At 45.2% G+C, this 20,983-nt stretch overlaps 1 protein-coding gene across 2 annotated transcripts in view; it reads left to right on the top strand.

Annotated features, from left to right (window-relative positions):
* HADH (hydroxyacyl-CoA dehydrogenase) overlaps positions 1 to 20,983 on the top strand; it is a 49,603-nt gene that overhangs the window by 16,812 nt on the left and 11,808 nt on the right. For both annotated transcript variants that reach the window (XM_081248000.1, XM_081247999.1), the window contains exons 2-5: positions 7,783 to 7,911; positions 8,988 to 9,145; positions 15,916 to 16,042; positions 20,097 to 20,186. In XM_081248000.1, coding sequence (XP_081104126.1) covers positions 7,783 to 7,911; positions 8,988 to 9,145; positions 15,916 to 16,042; positions 20,097 to 20,186 — 504 coding nt within the window. The remainder of the gene's footprint in view (positions 1 to 7,782; positions 7,912 to 8,987; positions 9,146 to 15,915; positions 16,043 to 20,096; positions 20,187 to 20,983) is intronic.

Raw genomic sequence — 20,983 nt, forward strand, 5'->3', positions numbered from 1 at the left:
CTGTTGTATTCACATCCTGGGGTTCTGGCTACCGTTACATAACTGAGTGGCCATTGGTAGCTGGTGGCTCTCACCAGCTCCGCACTCTATTTTCTTTCTGTATTTGGAGTCCTGCAGGAAAGACCTGCTGTATCTGTAAATCAGTAGAGGCACAAAGGAGTGACCACCTCTGCTAGAGGTTGGGAGAGCTTTCATTAAAGGAGAGAGAGCCTCTCTGGGATCATGAAGGACGAGTTGGAGTCCCCCAGGCAACAGTGAGGGAGAGGTGCTTTCTGGTGGAGGGAACCTAAGGGCAGGGTCGTGGAGCCATGAAGCAGCGTGAGGGAGAAGTGTGTGGCTGGAGGAGAGCACGGGCTCAGGTCACTGCGCTCTAGGCACTTGGTATTGAGCAGTTATTTATTGGACAACCACCATGTGCAAGTGATGAGTGCTAAGGGACACAGGGACCAGATCAATGTCTGCTATCAAGGGATTCAGATCTAAGAGCAGAGATCCTTAGACAAAGATCCACATGACACAGCTGAGTTTGGTGTGAAGCAGCATAACAACAGCAGTAAAAGTCTAGGTCTAAGGTTTCAAAACAGAGGAAAGTAGACATTCATTTGGAAAAAGGCTTCATGGAGAGGGTAGCTTTTGAAATGGGCCTTGAATAGTGGATATAATTTCTTTGGACGTAATTAAGGGTTGAGGTTAAGAAAAAAGTGTTGTCCAGCAAATTGTGACCCTCAGGATAGTGGTAGTATTAATGAAGGTCAAGGAGAATTGATTTTTAGGGTCAAGGTGTTGACTGTAGCTTAGGACAGAATATGCTGGTTTCATACATAGCTGGAAGTATGCGAATGATTAAGATGCCAGAAAGAAAGGATATAAAGACAGAGAAAAAGAATACTGACAGCAGAACCTTGAAGGATACCTTTGTTTAAAGGCTGAGAAGATGGAGAGAATTAATATGGCTAAAAGGAACAGATAAGAAATAGAGATAAGAAATTGGAGAGTTTCAAAAAGGATGGTTTAGTTGGCAGTGTGTAGGGCTGTGGAAAAGTAGAATATGGAGCCAAAGAGCAGGCATTGGCTTTAGCACTTAGAAGACCATTGATAAGTTATCTCTACATTCATACCACAGTAGTGGTGGAAGAAGCCTCAACGCTAAGGTTTAGGAATTGCATGGCTCGGGGAAAGTGAGAGTGCAAAGTGTAGTGACATCTAACAAGCACTGTGCACCTTCTTTGTGCTTGGCAGTGGTGTATACACTTTAAACGCTTTAACTTCTTTAATTTTCACAACAATCTTATGAAATGGGCACTGTTGTTTTCCTTATCACAGATCGGGAAATCATAAAGAGGCTGTATAACTTGTCCAAAGTTATGCAGTAAGTGGCTAAGCCAGGGTTTAAACCTAGGAAGTCCAGTTCTAGAACTTGCGCTCCACATACCACCGTGCCCCCCCAGTAATTGAAAGACTTCTGTGGTGAAGCGAAGGCCAGCTTCAGGTGGCTAAGGAAGCTTGTGGGTATCCCCCCTGCTTTTTAAACATTCTTTTTATTTTTTTAATTAATTAATTAATTAATTAATTAATTGGGTTGTGTTGGGTCTTCATTGCTGCACACGGGCTTTCTCTAGTTGCGTTGAGCGGGGGCTACTCTTTGTTGCGGTGCTCAGGTTTCTCATTGCAGTGGTTTCTCTTGTTGTGGAGCTCGGGCTTTAGGCACGCGGGCTTCAGTAGTTGTGGCTCGCGGGCTTTAGAGCACAGGCTCAGTAGTTGTGGCACACGGGCTTAGTTGCTCTGCGGCATGTGGGATCTTCCCGGACTAGGGATTGAACCCGTGTCCCCTGCATTGGCAGGCGGATTCCTAACCACTGCGCCACCAGGGAAGTCCCTAAACATTCTTTTTAAATGGAGAGAGATCCTAGCCTGTTTGTAAAAATGGAAGGACACAGAAGAGAAAACCTGAAAATGAAAACCAAAAAGGGAATACGTCATGAGATCAGAAGATGTAATTTTAAAAGCAAAATAAAGTAATTTACCTTTGGAGTCTGTACCTGCATCCAGCATTAGGCCTTGGACCCTTGCAGAAGGAGGAAGGGGCCTGCCTAGAGTAAAATCGTTAAGCTCTTGTGATATGCTAGGCACAGTCCCTAGTGTATATTAACTCTTTTAATCCTCTCAACAGCTCTGCTGCCCATTTTTATGGGTGAGGAGACAGCCTCTGGGGGTTAAGGAACTTTTCTGTCTCACAGTTGGCAGACGGGTTGTGGAGTCTGGCCCTTGCCCAGCTCAGAGCTGTCTCAGACTGTTCCCCTCAGACCCAGCCATGCCTTTCGGGGTCAGGAACAGCCAGCACGTGAGCTCTGGATACAGGCAGCCCTAGCGTCAAAGCCCCATCACATCCAGACTTTGCTTATTGTTACAGTGCCTCCCCCAAAGGCTGTTGTGCAGACCAAACGGGGTAATTTATGAGCAGTGAAAGTTCTCTGAGAGCAGGGGATTTGTTTTGTTCCTCACCTTGTCTCAGGGCCTGGAGCAGCCGCGACACGGTGTTGAGCCACGAGGAGGCAATAGTAGTAAAGGGAACGCACGTAGAGCCCTGCTCAGCATGGGACTCTAAATGGTGCTTGCCCTCCAACCCAGGGGAGCGTGGGTGTTGGCGCAGGGGAGCAAAAGTGCTCACCTCTGAGAGGCCAGAGTTCTTGTCTGTGACCTCTGGTCGTTTGGTGGAAAGCATTTCCTAATAATCTGCATTTTTTCATCCAAACTATTTGACAGCTTCCCCACTGTCCAGATTGTTTGTATACCCCAGTACAGTTACTTGGCTTCCAAGAAAAACAGCACTTCTTGTTCTATTTGTTCTGGTTTTTGCCTTCAAACCCGCGTGTAGCTCAAGCCATGAATGAAGATCTGACTGCTGGCCATGCTTAAGGTTGCATCAGCTTATTGAGCCAGTCTGGGATGAGAGTCATGCAGCTTTCAGGTTGGACATGGATTGCAGGGGGGCAAGGGACAGGCTGCCTGCATCCTAACTCTATCCCGGTGGTAGCCTGTTTAGACACACAGCAGTAGGAGAGGAATGTCAACCCCACTTGGAGTAGATGAATAGAATCAAAGAACATTAGACTCATCCTGTGGAAATGTTATCAGGCATCTAATACATACCAGGCAGTGGGCTAGATGTAGTTTGATCATTTACTTATTCAACAAATATACATTGAGTGCCCACCATGGACCAGGCACTGGGGTTTGCAAAGATGAATAGGACAGTAAGTTGCCCTCAAGATACTGCCAACCTTGTGTCTCTTGGGTATGTCTGCAAGAAATGATTGCAAGGAACTTGAGCATTAGGTTGGGTTACTCTCTGCAAGTGGGTAGGATGAAAATAACTGCTTTCTTTGAAATCAGTTGAAGCTGTGCTGTAACGGTAGTTTACTGCTGTGCAACCAAGAGCTTCACCATGAGATGGAAAACATTTCAAGAATATAAATTTCTCTTTTTCACTCGTATTTTCTCTACTCAGTCCTAACCGAATCCACTTTGGGTTTTTTTTTGTTTTTTGTTTTTTTGGCTGTGCCACGCAGCTTGCAGGATCTTAGTTTCCTGACCAGGGATTGAACCCAGGCTACGGCAGTGAAAGTGTCAAGTCCTAACCACTGGACCGCCAGGGAACTCCCCACTAACCATATCCACTTTGGCTTTAAACCAGAATGTCCTTCTCTAACTATATTTGTGGAATGACTCTACCATAATATTTCCTTCGTATTTTCTTGAAGCTTTATGAGTTAACCAAGGTAAGAAAAGCTGAAGTAGAAATTACCTAAAGGGATAACCATTTAGAGTATACAATTGTTGCTTTCTTACTACACCAGAAATACCAGTTTAGGCATTTTGGAGAGCCCAAAACTGTAGAAAATTCTCCAGTCAGTTGAGGTAGGGGAAAAAATTGAGTGAAGTTTCTACAAGAGCAGCCTCTTTCAGACCACTGAGGCCCTGTGGGGCTGAAGGAAATTTTGCAGAGTGAGGATGTCATCAGTGACACTGGGAAGATCTGTCTGTCTTCTTTCTCTCTGAGGCCCGGCCCCTCCTTGCACATCCTGTATCTTCTGGTTGAGATGAGAAAGTAAACAGAGGTTTTACACCCTCAGTAACTTTGACATGGGTCATTTGACACGTGCACTTTGCTCTTCTGGAGCATTGCCTAGAGAGCCTTGATTTAATAGCTGGTTTTGGCTCGTGTCTACATACTGTATCATCTCTAGTGTGCTCATTTAGACGCCAGGATGAGCAAGGCAGTGACTGAATTGCCCAGTGTCTCCTTATGGCCGGGGCGGGGGACTGGGAGGGGGAGTGTGGGTGGGCAGCTGGCGGTGTTTATCAGAGGACTTCGGATAGGAGTGGAAAGTCAGCATTTAGGCTGAAAATGCTTTTTGGCCAGGGTTTTTCCCAGTTGAATTTTAGTGTTTTTGTAAGTCTCTCTTGGTTCACTTGAATTTTTGAGGGTTGCTTCCTCTCTAGGTTTGGTTCTGCTTGCAATTTAAAAACAGTAATCATAAGGATAGCGTTATGGCTTATCTGCCACATAACCAAAAATGCCCTGTGACTGTCACAAACACGATTATAATAACTGAAAGAGGCTTTCTAGAGAGATGGCATGATACCACCTCCTTCACTTATTCTGCTCCACCTCTTTAAGGTTAATACCTTGTTCCTTGGGAAGATGGCTCATTCCAGGTGTACTCTTCTTACCCAGCTTTCTGAGATCTGTTGCCTGACAGAATTCTTCACCATGTGGTTTTTATTTTCTTTGACATCCTACATATGGAACTTTGTATTGTTGAGTGGTTTTTTTTCCTCCATGTTTTCTCAGTGGGATTATAAAGTTTTAAAGCAGAAAGACACTGCCTTTGCTGTCTTCTTTTTTTTTTTTTTGGTCACCAATTGCAGCTTCCAGGATGTTAGTTCCCCGACCAGGGATCAAACCAGTGTCCCCTGCAGTGGAAGCGTGGAGTCCTAACCACTGAACCACTAGGGAAGCCCCTTGCTGTCTTCCTTTGTCTCTGTTCCCTTCAGCTTTGGCACTGTCTTCTTCCAAATGTACTTGAATTTTCCTCCCCAACCCCTTGAGGAGCAGAAAAGCCCGAGTGATGCTGGAGGTGAAGTGCGGGAGAGTGGATTGGGACCTGGGCAAAAGGGGGAACCTGAGGAATCCTGTCTGGACTATTGAAAGGATGACCTAGGTCAGAGGTTAAGAGGAACAAGGTGAAAACCACTTGTGTTATTCCAGAGGGACTGTCAGACAGAGGAACCAGGACAAAAAGGGAAGGTCCCCAAGCCAGCACCTCTGCTTGCCCCACCTTGCAGACGAGGTGCCCGACCAGTGGCCATCACACCTCCCTTCAGCTGTTGCTCCCCAGTGCTGCCTGCCTCAAAGCAGTTCAGTTTCATCACCAGCTGCATCTGGAATTTGAGATTTATTTTCTTAGTTTTCTGTGTCAGGGTTCCTCACCAAATTCCCCCCGCTTCTCCAGGTTTGGTGATTTACTTACAGGACCAGCATAGAGTCATCACCCGTGGCTATAACTTATTACAGGAAAAGGATATAGAACAGAATCAGCAAACGGAAAAGGCGTGTGGGGCAAAGTCTAGAGGAAATCAGGTGCCAGCTTCTCAAGTCCTCTCCCAGTGAAGTCACACAGGACACACTTAATTCCTCTAGCAGCAAGTTGTGGCAGCACATGTGAAATGTTGTCTACTAGGGATGCTCATTAGAGACCCAGAGCCCAGGATTTTTACTGGGGCTGGTCACATAGGCACCCTCTTCCTGGCAAGCACCAGAATTTCAGACTCTCAGAAGGAAAGCAGTTGTGAGTGTAAACCGTATTGCACAGTTTAGATACTACGAGCAGGAACCCTCTCCAAATGTACATTTCCAGACACCAGCCAAGAGCCTTTCTAAAGATAACAGTCTCACAGTGTGGTCTTTCCTGCACAGTTTCTAAATTTGCTCTTGCTTTTTTAGTTTGAATTTATTGAATTGGAGGTTCAGATTTGTGTCCAGTGATTTGAGGTGTTGGCAAGATGGGCCTTGGTCTGTTGTTACTTAGGGAGAAACCTGGTCTGGACTGATGGGTGTTTAGCTTTCGGGGTGTTATTTTACTTTGACCTGCTGCTGCCTGCAGCCTGTGTTTGTGCCGACAGAGCAAGTTTGCTTCTTTCCTCTGTTTTTTAATCAAGATAACTCATTCCGTTACCCCCATTGCCCTGCTGTGGTTGTCAGACCTTCCGGTCCTGGCAGTGTTTCCTTTTCTCGGTTCCAGTCTCTGGGGCGTTGGCGGTGCTTATGCGGCCTACAGGCCCCACAGGCTCAGACTCGCAGTCCTAAGTGCAACGTTCTCAGGGAGACGCTGTTTTTAATTAACGTCCATCTAAAACCTGTCCTATCGTTTTTAGAAGTGTTCCTTGGAAATCTTTCTTTGGGATATGAACCTTTTTTTCTTTGTGTTTTGCTCTTCTGTTTCTGTTTCTTTTGCTCTTTGGTTTTCAACTTTGAGTTTTTAGTTGCCTGGTTTCCAGAATCACATCATGACGGTGGTTTAGAACTACTCTTCACTGTCATCTCTGGGCAGGTGTGTTTCTGCTAACCTGCCCCTCTTTCACGTACCACTGGTCCACAGACGTTCCAAAGCCAGTGGTTCTGTGGGGTCTCTCCAGACCCTGAGAGGCATCTCAGTTGTGCTGTTATCTTGCATCACTGATGTTTGTTTTAGGCCATGTGTGTCCTATTACTTATGGCTTGAACTGAGTATAACACCTACCTGTAATATGAAATAAAAAATGTATCTACCTTTTCCACAGTTTTTGCCAGAGCTATTGGCAAACTGTGATGAAGTAGGTAGGGCTTGACTTGTCATTGATTGTGGCTAAACTAGGCTGGCTCCATGCGAACTTGGGGCAGCTTCACTAAATGTACCCTCAGGATTTAACCAAGATGGGCAAGGGGACGGGAGGGGAATTTTCCTTTTAAATTGGTTGATGACAAGACCTAGTTTCCTAGGAGTCTTGTCACTAATTAGCCCTTGGGGACATGAGTCTTTTTGCCACCATTGTTAAAATCTTACCCATTGTTGACTTAAGGACTGCAGTGGAGATGAGCCACGGGTCAATCTGCACAAGCTGGGCCAGCTCTAAGGAAGCAAGGTGGTTGGGGAGGGAGTAGGTGCTCTGTGAATGGGCTGTTGAACACTTGGGATAGGACTGATGCAACTGAGGAGCTGAGTTTTTAATTTTACTTAATTTCAGTTAATTTAAATAGTCCTGTGTGGCTAGTGGCTTCTGTGTTGGACAGCGCAGCCCGGGGTAGTGGTTACAGTGTGGCCTTCAGAACCTTGATTCAGATCCCAGCTCTGCGGCCTACCTATTGTGTGACTGTGGGCATATTTTTTAACCGTGTAAGGTTGTTTGGAGAATTGTCATCGTGTTAAGGGTTTAGAGCAGTGCCTGGGAAGAAGTAAGAAGTGTGTGTTTAATTACTGTTGGCTTATGTTTATTCGATATTTTGAGTAGAATGGTGTTAGAGTTCATGTAGAATATGAAACTTTACTGTTTCTTTTTTTTTGTTTTGAGCCACGCCACACGGCTTGCAGGATCTTAGTTCCGCAACCAGGGATTGAACTTGCACCCCAGTGGTGAAAGCGCCAAGTCCTAACCACTGGACCGCCAGGGAATTCCCACCTACTGTTTTTTTTTTTTTTTTTTAACTTTTATGTTTTCTTGCTTTTTTTTTTTTTGCTCCAGGTTGCTGCAGCAACTGGCCACACAGTAGTGTTGGTGGACCAAACAGAGGACATCCTGGCAAAATCTAGAAAGGGAATTGAGGAAAGCCTTCGGAAAGTGGCCAAGAAGAAGTTTGCAGAAAACCCCAAGGTAATTTCTTGTCCTCAACGTCCTCAAGACCAGTCCTCTGACCACTTCACATTTGTGAGGGGGTTCTGGCCTTTGCTTGCTTTTTCAATTTGTTGGAATTGAAACTTTAGGCCAGTATAATAACATAATCACTAAATATTCCATGAGAAATATTGGGGTTAAATAAAATTAATTTTACCTGTTTCCTTTTGCTTGTTAAAATGCAACCAGTAGAAATTTTAAATCACCTATCGTCTTGCATTATATTTCTGTTGAACAGCTCTGATAGTTGTTTATTTCTTGATGACTTTGGATGCCTTTAGCTGATTGTGACCATTTTGAATCCTCATGGGCAAATTACATTTTGAAGTAAAATGGCGGCTGATAGGGGCACTGTCTGTTTCTGCCCTAACTGAGGTCTCTTTGTGGAAACCTGGAGGCACAAATGAGGAAAAGACAGGACTGTGAGCTCTTTCAGAGCAGAGACTGTGTCTGGCGTGCTTTTGAACCACCCGTTGCCGGCACGTGATGGGCGATCATTATTTGACGAGCGACTGCTGAGTTCAGCTTTCTTACTCCTTGCTCCTGCCCTTACTCAGCTCTTCCCTGCCCCCTACTAGAGGAATATAGTCAGCACCACCTCTCAGACTCATGGATGGGGCTGAGCTCAGCCTTTACCCTTTTCTGGAAGACAAATTACAGGCTTCCAAGAAGCCCGTCATGGAACAGTACATGGCTGGCTGGCTTTTCTCCCGGAACAAATAGAACAGGTCAACACAGGTGCTGTGAACAAACAGTTTAGTAACTGGAGCAGAGCCGACTAAGAGCTTGAAAGATTATGACTGACACACGACAGTGTGCTGACCCGCAGTTGGGATTGTTCACAGGCTGATTCTTGCCCTGGTGTCCAGAAGTATACTGAGATGCTGTCTGCCCTAAGAAGAAACGTAGGGAGTTTTATTTCTCAGAATTTCAGGACACATTCAAGTTGTGTCTGGGGTATCCTCGCCCTCCTCTCTCCTCTCGCCTTAGCAGCAAGTCACACACCATTTTCCAGTGAGCCCAGTGACTGTTCTCTTCTTACTCCACTGCATTAGGCTGGCGATGAGTTCATGGAGAAGACCCTGAGCAGCATATTGACCAGCATGGACGCAGCATCCGTGGTCCACAGCACAGACCTGGTGGTGGAGGCCATCGTAGAGAATCTGAAGGTGAAGAGCGAGCTCTTCAAGAGGCTGGACAAGTTTGCTGCCGAGTACGTGATCTCTGGGAGATCTTGTAGGGTCTGGGGGCTTCCTCCTGGGCGCTTGGGCTTTTCTCCTGGGAAGGAGTCTTCTGGCACTAAGACTTTTTATTACCCTACAGCTGTTTCCAGAAGAGCTGACACTGTTGCCTTTGTTCTCCATCCTCCACCCCCAATTTGCTTCCTGAGGCTTGGGCTGCCCTGATCTGATCCTTGTCCCCAAATTAGGGTGGAATTTCCCATGTGAAATGGAGGGTCCATCCAGGGACAGGCCTTCATCTCTTGCAGCATCTTTGTCCTGGGCCCTCCTCCAGGCCAGAGGATGGAGGCACTCGGACATGTCCTTAAATGTCTGCTGAGCAACCTCAGAGCAGTTTGGTGTGTCTCCTCTTTTGGGTGGAACCAACAGAATGATGTAATTGAAGGGAATGCTTCTCTGTCTACACAGTTTTCTAGGACCCTCCTGCTTTGAGCTTTCTGTGGGTTAAATCACAACACTCTTGGGAGCCTTTAAGGAGCACTGAGTTCTTACCCAGCTTCCTGGCAAAGGGTGGGAGAGGAGAGCCAGCCTCATGCAGGTCAGGCAGAGGGCCGCTGGGCTCAGGACTGTCTGTGCAGTGTCAGCAAGCTGTGCACATGTGCAGCTCTAGTTCTGCATGTGGCTCTTGGTGATAGTGACACCTGATGTATTCATTCATGCTCTTCTTGTGGTTTGCCTGGGCACGCTTCACCCATCTTGGTTGGGACTCAAAGTCAAATAAGATTATATGACAACAGTAATTCTTAGGCAGCTACCATTGAGCACTGGCTAAAGAGAAACACTTGCATACCAGCCTGCTGGGTTGTTAGCCCTTAGAGCTCTATGGTCTGGTGGCCAGAGAGGCCCTGCCCTGACAAAGAGAAGAGGCCTGTCTTTCTGTCACCTGTGTGTCACTCTGCTGACCAGCATGCTCATGTGCTTTACACGGGCATTTAGGGGCTGCAGCACCATCTACAGAAGCAGAAGGCTGTCTTGGTAGGGGTGTTGACTTGCAGGTCAGCGGGGAGTCCTCTGAGTCAGTAAAACACCCACCCCCAGAAAAGGGAGTATTGTCAAGCAGTTTGGTCTTTATTGGAATGTTGGTCATTCCCTCGTGACAGTGACGGGTCTGACTGCCCTCTTTTGTCAGCGTCGAGTAAGGGAAGGACTGTTAGGGGAAAGTCAGGTGGCCTGGGGCCTCGTGCCAGGCCCCCCCCCCCACTTCCCTCTCTGACCTTGGACAGTCATGAACCCCCTCTGGCCCTCAGTTTTATCATCTGTAATTTGAGTTCAGGAGTTAGGGGTAAATAAGTTCCAAGACCTTCCCAGTTCTAACTCTAAGACTAGTTGCCCTGTCTGTGAAATAGGGGTAGTGGTACCTATTGCACAGGGTTGTTTGGGAAACTCGTGTAACTCAGCTCACATTTCCGGAGAGCTGCCGTATGTCAGGCACTATACTAGCCTCTTTCACCTAAGTTTATGTCATAAAACAGATGTGACACGTGACAGGACCCGTAGTAGGCACACCGTAGATGTGACTTTGCTTCTGGCCCCAGCCATCCTTCTCCACACTCTCGTTTTCATTTTAGATCACCGCCTGTATTGAATGTTTGCTGAATTGTTGTTGTTGTGTTTTTTTTATTGATAAAACAGCTTGATTGAGATACTTTACTGCTTAGTTTTGCAGTTAGATACTTAAAATGGGAGATGAAAATATATTCTAGTGATAAAGTTCCACTTGGAAGCCCTGATAAAACAGTTGCATCCTGGAAGAGAGCACAAATTCCCTAGCTGCAGTATAAGACGTGCAGATGAAAAGCTTCCCTAAGGCCCATGGCCCACCCCAGCTGAGTCCTGGCTCCCCCCTTTTGACAGAGCATGGGCTCTCCTCCACCACACTCCACCACCCCCTCTAGGCTTCTTCACACCTGGCGGTGTTTCCAGTGACCATCATGCTTGTGCTGTTGATTTTCTGTTAGTGCATTTAAGAGGAAAGGTTTTTGGTACGTGAATATCAGAAAGGGTCAAACAAAAGATGGTCCTAGAGAGTCAAGTGTTTCAAGGAAAATGTGAGAGTGCGCTTTTTTGTGGAAGATAATATGTACATACATCGTGTTTGTGTTGAATGAAGGCAGTGTGAGACACTGTTAGTAGCAGAGCCAGCCTGGCCGATTGGGAGAGGTGGCGGTGGAGGTCTGTGGGCAGGAGACATCTTTCTCCTTCTGGTAATATGTCTGCTGGGAGTGTCCTGGGTTGGAGACACTCGGCACTGGGCCCTGATGTACAGTCTTCCTTCTGTATCTGTCGGGGTTGGTTCCAGGACCCCCTGTGAATACCAAAATCTGAGGATGCTCGAGTCCCTTACATAAAGTGGTGTAGTATTTGCATGTAATCTACGCAATCCCCCATATACTTTAAATCATCTCTAGATTACTTATAATATCTGATACAATGTAAATGCTATGTAGACTTCCCTGGCAGTCCAGTGGTTAAGACTTTGCCTTCCAGTACAGGGGGTGCAGGTTTGATCCCTGATCGGGGAGCTAAGATCCCACATGCCTCGCGGACCAAAAAAAACATGAACAGCAGAAGCAATATTGTAATAAATTCAGTAAAGACTTAAAAAAAAAATGGTCCACATCAATGTAAATGCTATGCAAATCACATAGCAAGTCCAAGTTTTGCTTTTTGGAATTTTTTTTTTTTTGGAATATTTTTGATCCGGGTTGGCGGAACCTGTGGATCCTGAGGGCCGAATGTAACTTCATTGTTTGACGAAACGTGCTCTCCAGTCAGTGTGCCTTTGTTTCCCCTTTTTGCAGGTGAGTTGCCCTTCATATGTCCTATAAAAAGATGCCACACTCATCACAGATGAGTGTGTAACCCTCACCTTTGAGATAGCCCTTTCTTTTCTTAAGGGGGGTGTGGAACCCCTGTTAGCACAGCCTTGGGTTGTGGAGACCCTGCTGCTGTGCTTCAGGGCATGTCAGCCACTCCTTGTTACTGCAGAGGGTCTCTTTGCCTTCTGTGATGGGGGATGGTTTATATTATGTGACGGGATAATTTATATTATTTTCCCCAGACCAAAAAGCAAGAAACTTTGAAAACTAGAATTTTAAACCTTAAAAAAAGTCTCTTTTTTTTTTAAAGGACAAGCCCCTCTAGCTGGCCTTTAAGTTGGCCAACTTAGAAGTTGTTTGAGAAAGGTCAGTGTTCTTGTGCCGTAAAAGTGAAATGCTGTTTATGTCAGAGAGTGTTCTGCTTATGCTTTCCTCTAAGAGTTTTATGGTTTCCAGTCTTACATTTAGGTCTTTAATCCATTTTGAGTTTATTTTTGTGTATGGTGTTAGGGTGTATTCGAATTTCATTGATTTTTTTTGCAGTCATTTTTGTGTGCTTTTATTTATTTATTTTTAATGGAATAGATTGAGAATCTGCTTTTTTGTGGTTTTTTTTTATATACAGCAGGTTCTTATTATCTATTTTTTAATAGCATCTTGCTTTATATTGATTTCTTTATAATTTTCTTTTTTTAAATTTTATTTATTTTTTTACAGCAGGTTCTTATTAGTCATCCATTTTATACACATCAGTGTATACATGTCAATCCCAATCTCCCAATTCATCACACCACCACCACCACCACCCCGCCACTTTCCCCCCTTGGTGTCCCTACGTTTGTTCTCTACATCTGTGTCTCTATTTCTGCCTTGCAAACCGGTTCATCTGTACCATTTTTCTAGATTCCACATATACGTGTTAATATACGATATTTGTTTTTCTCTTTCAGACTCACTTCACTCTGTATGGCAGTCTCTAGGTCCATCCACGTCTCTACAGATGACCCAGTTTCATTCCTTTTTATGGCTGAGTAATAGTCCATTGTATGTACCACATCATCTTTATCCATTTGTCTGTCGATGGGCATTTAGGTTGCTTCCATGGCTTGGCTATTGTAAATAGTGCTGCAGTGAACATTGGGGTGCATGTGTCTTTTTGAATTATGGTTTTCTCTGGGTATATATATGCCCAGTAGTGGGATTGCTGGGGTGTGGTCTAATTTCATTCTTTTACATGTAGCTGTCCAGTTTTCCCAGCACCACTTATTAAAGAGACTGTCTTTTCTCCATTGTATATTCTTGCATCCTTTGTCATAGATTACGTGACCACAGATACATGAGTTTATCTTTGGACTTTGTATCCTGTTCTGTTGGTCTGTAAATCACAGCAAGATCTTTTTCAATCCACCTACTAGAGTAATGAAAATAAAAATGAAAATAAACAAATGGGACCCGATTAAACTTAAAAGCTTTTGCACAGCAAAGGAAACCGTAAACAAAATGAAAAGACAACCCTCAGAATGGGAAAAAATATTTGCAAATGAAGCAACCGACAAGGGATTAATCTCCAAAATATACAAACAGCTCATGCAGCTCAATATCAAAAAAAAGCCAACCCAGTCAAAAAATGGGTGGAAGATCTAAGTAGACATTTCTCCAAAGAAGACATAGATGGTTAAAAAGCACATGAAAAGATGCTCAACATCACTAATTATTAGAGAATTGCAAATCAAAACTACAATGAGGTATCACCTCACACAGGTCAGAAGGACCATCATCAAAAAAATCCACAAACAATAAATGCTCAAGAGGGTGTGGGGAAAAGGGAACCCTCCTACATTGTTGGTGGGAATGTACACTGGTACAGCCACTATGGAGAACAGTATGGAGGTTCCTTAAAAAACTAAAAATAGAACTACCATATGATCCAGCAATCCCACTCCTGGCCATATATCCAGAGAAAACCTTAATTCAAAAAGATACATGCACCCCAGTGTCCATTGCAGCACTATTTACAATAGCCAGCACATGGAAGCAACCTGAATGCCCATCAACAGAGGAATGGATAAAGAAGATGTGGTACATATATACAATGGAATATTACTGCCATAAAAAAGGATGAAATAATGCCATTTGCAACAACATGGATGGACCTAGAAATTGTCATACTGAGTGAAGTCAGACGGAGCAAGACACATATGATATCACTTATATGTGGAATCTAAAAAAAGGCTACAAATGAACTTATCTACAAAACAGAAATAGAGTTACAGATGTAGAAAATACACTTATGGTTATGGGGTGGGGGAGTAAGGGGCGGGGAGGGACAAATTGGAAGATTGGGACTGACACATACACACTGCTATATATTAAATAGATAACTAATAAGGACCTACTGTGTAGCACTGGGAACTCTACTCAGTACTCTGTAATGGCCTATATGGGAAAAGAATCTAAAAGAGTGGGTATACATATATGTATGACCGATTTACTTTGCTGTGCACCTGAAACCAGCACAACATTGTAAACTAACTATACCCCCACAAAAATTAAAAAAAAAAAGTCAAGTGCTTTCGTGGGCTGAGCACACGAGGGGTCTCCTTCAGCCTCTGGTAGCCACCACCTAGCACACCAGCTGCTTTCACCTCACTCTTCTCTCCTCTTCCCAAATTACTAGTTTCTTCTCCCTTCCCTTCTCCTTCCCACTTGCCCCTAATTTCAGGCAGATTGTAGTATTGCCTTTTGAGCAAGCAGGAACCCCCCAATCTGGTCGTAAGGAACCACTCCCCTCCCTGCGCTGTGACCAGGCCCTGTGGCTGTAGTTAGCATTAGGCCATTTTGTGTACATTTATCCACGAGGTGGTGCTGTAGGAAAGCTGGTAAGTCTTGCCCGTCTCTTTAAATATTTGCCTGTCATGCCTCTGGCACCCCACTTCACTGAGGTCTTAAAAATTAAATTGGGTTTGTCAGTATGGATTTTTTAAATTAATAATTTAATATTTTATATACTCAAAAGAAGATGGTACTGCTTTTTTTTTTTTTTTTTTTTTTTTGCTGTATGCGGGCCTCTCACTGTTGTGGCCACTCCCGTTGCGGAGCACAGGCTCCGGATGCGCAGGCTCAGCGGCCACGGCTCACGGGCCCAGCCGCTCCGCGGCATGTGGGATCTTCCTGGACCGGGGCACGAACCCGTGTCCCCTGCATTGGCAGGCGGACTCTCAACCACTGCGCCACCAGGGAAGCCCGGTACTGCTTTTTTAAGGAGATTTTATAATAATAAGAATGCCTTGAACTACATTTATCATGTGTATACGTGTATCCTTCCTTCCCCAAGTCTACTAGTGTAACCGTAAAACTTCTTCTGGACCATGTTGGTTTTTTTCTGTTTTCATTTTAATTCCCAGTCAATGGAAAAGTAAAGCTTTTCACTTGAGGGGAAAAGATTGTAGTTCATATTTATGTCAGATGTTTCTTGTTAAGGATTTAGGTGTTTCTTCACATTTTTTGCTTATTTTGAGTGTCTGTGATGCATCCTGTTTTTCCTTAGTCTTTTTGTTCACTTGGAGTTTCATCTTGTGACTGACGTGGTTGCCTCCTTTTGTTTCTCACATGCTGTGTGAATTAAATAATGCAAGTAGCCAGGAGAAATTTTGCTCCCTAAAATTAAGGAAGCATTGGTAAAGACTAAGTAGGCTTTTGGAACAGGTAATTTTTGAATTTAAAATGTCAAAATTTAAATGAAACAGGTCACTTGATTTCAGCCTCTTGTGTGAAGCTGTGTCTTTTCCCTGACTTCCTCTAGGGTCAGGAAAGGACAGGACCTGGGCAGTAAGCAGTCACCTTGTGTGTTGCACCTGAGAGGAGTCCTGACTGTTTCCAAAGATGGGACTCATTCCAATACTCCACTGTCTTTCTCTCCACAGACACACAATCTTTGCCAGCAACACTTCCTCTTTGCAGATCACAAGCATAGCCAATGCCACCACCAGACAGGACCGATTTGCCGGGCTCCATTTCTTCAACCCAGTGCCCCTGATGAAACTTGTGGAGGTCAGTGGGTGTCTACTTGTGCGTGCGTGCTTTTGCTCTGCCAGCCCTCAGCCCTGCTTCTGTGGGTCGCACCCTCCCTGCCACTGGGGATTGCACTGGATAGATTTTAGTGGCAGGGTGGAGGGTTGTCCTTCTGCTTGGATTTCTCTGGCCAGACTCTCCTTTCAGAGCCAAAGGAAGAAACGGCACCTAATATCTAGGAAGGCCCCTGTGCTTTGTTTCTTTGCAGCCCTGTGTTCTGACCAGTGATGTCCAGGAGGGCTGTTAACTTTGTGGAATGTCACTTACTTGTTTGTGCCATAGCTGATGGGAGGTGTAGAGAGAGGCATCAGACTGGGAAGGCAGCACTAAAGACCACTAGCTTGATGAGACCACGGAGGGGAGAGCCACCCATGTTCATATTGTCTTGTCCAGGTCAGTTTGTCTATGCTGGATGTGGAATTCTGTTAGAAGCCTGGTTTCCCACAGGAGCCGCTGTAATATGCCCTGACCACTGTTCCCGGGGTGAATTCTGCTCCAGGTAACAGGGCCTTGATATTGTCACCAGGGGAGGCACAGCTCCCGTGTGTTGTGATCAGAGCTATTAAAGCAGCTAGTGGGGGCTTCCCTGGTGGCGCAGTGGTTGAGAGTCCGCCTGCCGATGCAGGGGACGTAGGTTCTTGCCCCGGTCCGGGAAGATCCCACATGTCACGGAGCAGTTGGGCCCGTGAGTCATGGCCGCTGAGCCTGCGCGTCCTCCGCAACGGGAGAGGCCACAACAGTGAGAGGCCCGCGTACCGCAAAAAAAAAAAAAAAAAAAAAAAGCAGCTAGTGGGAAGCAGCCGCATTGCACAGGGAGATGAGCTCGGTGCTCTGTGACCTCCTAGAGGGGTGGAATAGGGAGGGTGGGAGGGAGGGGCTATGGGGATATATGTATATGTATAGCTGATTCACTTTGTTATAAAGCAGAAACTAGCATACCATTGTAAAGCAATTACACTCCAATAAAGGTGTTGAAAAAAAATTAAAAAGCAGCTTCCAGTAGCCTCGAACCTCCCGACCTCAAACCTGGGAGGTGGAGGAAAGTGGCCAGGGAGGGCTGCCAGCGATCCTGTTTGGGCTGCTTCTACTTGCTTGCTTGGAGTCTTAGGTACCAGGGAGGTGGAGTCACTGTAGATAATTTGCACCTGAAATGTGGCAACTTGCCATTAATAGGGGGGCTCATTACAGGGTCTGAGGAGCAGCTGCTATTAAAGTAGCATTTGTGCTGAGGCTGCGGAGTTACTGCCATGCGCGAAGCGTGGGGCTGTGGATCCAGGCAGGCCTCCGGAGACCGGCCGGGGCTCCCTGGGCACGCGGCTGAGTCTTTTTCTCCACTGCTGCCTTCTCCTCCAGGCCCCTTCGCCTCCCGTGTCCCCTCCCCCCACAATATAAGCATTAGCATGTAGTTTAAGGGTGACTACGTTTTGTTACAGTTCTCTTTCTTCTTTCAAGGACAACTCTGACCCATCTTTTGATAGGAATTATCTGTTCCACTAACATTGCTTCTTAGTTTCTTCCAGTTTACTGCCAACCCCTAAGGTTGTTTTTTGAAGAAGTTAAGCAATGAAAGGGAGGGGCACAGGAAATAGAAGAAACAGCATTTCTCCTTATGCAGAAAAGAGCAAGGAAGTGGAATGGAATTTTCAGCATTTCAGTACTTAGGGACTAATTACTTCTTTGTTTACCATATCATGCACATAATGTGTTTCGAAGATACAGACAAATTTTGTAGATTTACTTCAAACTCTAATACTGTTTTCAACTGCTTTTATCTGATAATGTCCATCTGTGTCTTTGGAAATATGGCACCTTGATTGTTAACAGTTAATGCTTGGCAAGTGTTAACATTTTCTAGAAAGTGTTTTCCAAAAGTGCTCTTCTTTATGCAACTTTTATTCTTTAACTTGAGCATTCATGTATGTGTTGCTGGTGGTAAGCACCACAATGGACCATAAGTTGAGTGGCTCTTCTTTATTTGGGGCTGGGCTCAATTTATGTGTGTTTATGTGTATTTTTTCAGACCCTGTGTTGGAACAGAATATATGTAGCATATTGCTATTTGTTGAACGAATGAGTAAATATGCATCCCTCCTGTTAAAAAAAAAACAACCTATAGTATTGACTCCTTTAAGCCAACAAATTATTTTTTAAAACTCCATAATTAGCAGCCCATGTCCCAGCTCAGTCTATATGGTTCTGATGGAGGTGGTTTCTTATACCTCCTCTTGAATAATTCTCTTATTGCTGTTTGATTTGTGATAGCTGCAGAGCAGTTTCTGGCCCATCTCATCCCATTCCTCAACCCCATCTTCATGGTGCTTTTTTCTGTTTCCACTCATTTACATCCCTTAGTGCCATAACGTAGCCCCACACCCCAAGCTGTGATCACGTTAAAACATGAATGATAATGATTCTCTTCATTTATATAGAGCTTTTCATCCTGCACAGACACTAGCTCATTACACCATGTAGCCCTCTTAGAAGAGGGAGGATGTGTCAGATATCATCATCCCAATTTCATATAAGAAAGGTGAGGCACAGAGGGTTGATTTGACTTGCCTAGGCTCATATAAAGGGTCTGATGTAGAAGCCACGCCTGTTTGCTTTGACTCTGGTTGAAGGCCCTTAACTGGCATTTAAATTGTATATTTAATTTATATATATTTTTAAGTTTAAATTCATCTGGGTCTCTCTCCATTTGCTGAAATCTAATTGCTGACAACGCCTGAGAGTTGACTGCCAGGTGTGGCCCTTGGTGCTGACTTCTGTAGAGCCCAGCAGCCACTGTGAGCAGGGTAGCAGTCAAACTCTGGCAGCGCACCTCATAGAGAAGGTCAGGAGGACGGCCAGGAGCCTTCCTGAGGCGCCTGGCAGGTGGCAGGCCCCAGCCATTGGCTGGTGTTTGCTGGTTATGAAAGCCTTCCTCTGGGATGTGCCTGTTCTGAGGCAAAGGGAGCTGTTGGGCTTGGGGCATCTGTGTGGGAGAGGGCGCAGTAATGGGGGGATTACTCCTCTCAGAGTCCACGGGACCTGGGTGGCCTGAGTGCACCTCTCTTTTCCTGAGGCTCCTTCTCATCTGTATGCTACGAGAAGGTGTGACTTCATGCAGAGTACTTTAAGGGCAGTTGTTACACTCTAGTAGACTTCCAGTTACCTCCCTGAAATAATTAACAGTAGCAAGTAAAACCCTAATAAAAGCCAGCATTTACTGAGCACTTCAGCCCTTGTAGGAGCTGCCCTTAATGCTTTACTTCCTAATCTAATTCCATTCTCATCTTAATTCCTTGAGGCAGGTAGAGTGATTTCAATGTCATTTCAATTTCAAGAAACATTCCTAGGGTCACAGAGCCAGTAAGTGGTGTGATTGGTATTTGAACCCAGGTCTGTCTCAGTGACAAAGCCTGTAGAACTCTCCTGCATGTGCATGCACACACACACACACACACCCCTATATATATTTTTTAATTAATTTATTTTGTTTATTTATTTATTATTTTTGGCTGCGTTGGGTCTTCATTGCTGCGCGCAGGCTTTCTCTAGTTCGGAGAGCAGGGGCTACTCTTTGTTGTGGTGCGCAGGCTTCTCATTGCGGTGGCTTCTCTTGTTGCGGAGCACGGGCTCTAGGCCTGTGGGCTTCAGCAGTTGCAGCACGCGGGCTCAGTCGTTGTGGCTTACGGGCTCTAGAGTGCAGGCTCAGTAGTTGTGGTGCACGGGCTTAATTGCTCTGCGGCATGTGGGATCTTCGCAGACCAGGGCTCGAACCCGTGTCCCCTATATTGGCAGGCGATCCTTAACCACTGCACCACCAGGGAAGTCCCCACATTTATGTTTTAAGCCTTGATTTTGTGTGTTCTGCAGTAGTCCACTATCTTAAAGTGGACGTTTTGTTTCTGGCTTGAAATCCTTCTAATCTGAAACTAAAATTATTTTTGCCACCTGCGTGGCAATATTTGATCAGTGTTTCCTTGAACTGTTCTATTGAGATTGTTTGCTGACTTTCTGGTTATAACTCTTCTCTGCTTTACATTTCCAGGTCATTAAAACACCAATGACCAGCCAGAAGACCTTTGAATCTCTGGTAGACTTCAGCAAAACGCTGGGAAAGCATCCTGTTGCTTGCAAGGTAAGAGTATGGATAGCTTGGTAAGGGGGGGTGATTTTTCTCAGAACCTGACTTATTCCAGGTAGTATTCTTCCATAGTAGGATGATGTGGGACATGGGCCACTTTTGCTGCAGGCCTGTCTGCAGGCTGTAAAGAGCACGTTGCATCTAGCAGGGAAACCGGACTCCTAAGCTGTGCTCAAGGCCATCAGGTGGATAGTCTGCGATCCAAATGGAGCCACGGCTTCAGCTAAATTGAAAACTCGGATTTCTCTCTGGGTCTTGACTTTTGTCTCTTGATGAGTGGTTGTGTTTCCATCAGTGGTTTTTGTTACCCCATCAGCTTCTGGGCCCTGAGGAACCAGAACCCTGTGTGTCAGGCACAGCCTGGTGGCACATGAATCCCAAACAGAAATCTAGGGCTTCCCTTTTGGAAAGAACACTGCAGGTGATTAGGGAAATGGTGTGAGAGAGGTAGAGCCCACCTCAACCAAGGTAGCAAAAAACGAAGCTGTTTCTCAGTGGAATAGTGCTTATGATTTTGTTTGTGTTGTTTTGTTTTTCAGTAAGAAGTGTGGTGGGTGGAAAGCTTGCCTCAGGCCCTTTTCCCCTTTCTTGCGATACCTGGTATTATATGTAAAATTATCCCCAGGTGCTGTCACCTACTTTGGTTTGATTACCTTCAGTCTCTCCATTTGCTGTAGTTCCTCTTTAGTTCCCCCCAGATTTAGGGACTGCACTTCTTCATGACTTGGCTGTTTTTCTGAAAGGACAATTGTGTCACAGAATTTCCATTACAAATTTTTATAAATATGTTA

This window comes from Mesoplodon bidens (assembly GCF_964165515.1).
Source record: "Mesoplodon bidens genome assembly, chromosome: 1".
Taxonomy (NCBI): Eukaryota; Metazoa; Chordata; class Mammalia; order Artiodactyla; family Ziphiidae; genus Mesoplodon; species Mesoplodon bidens.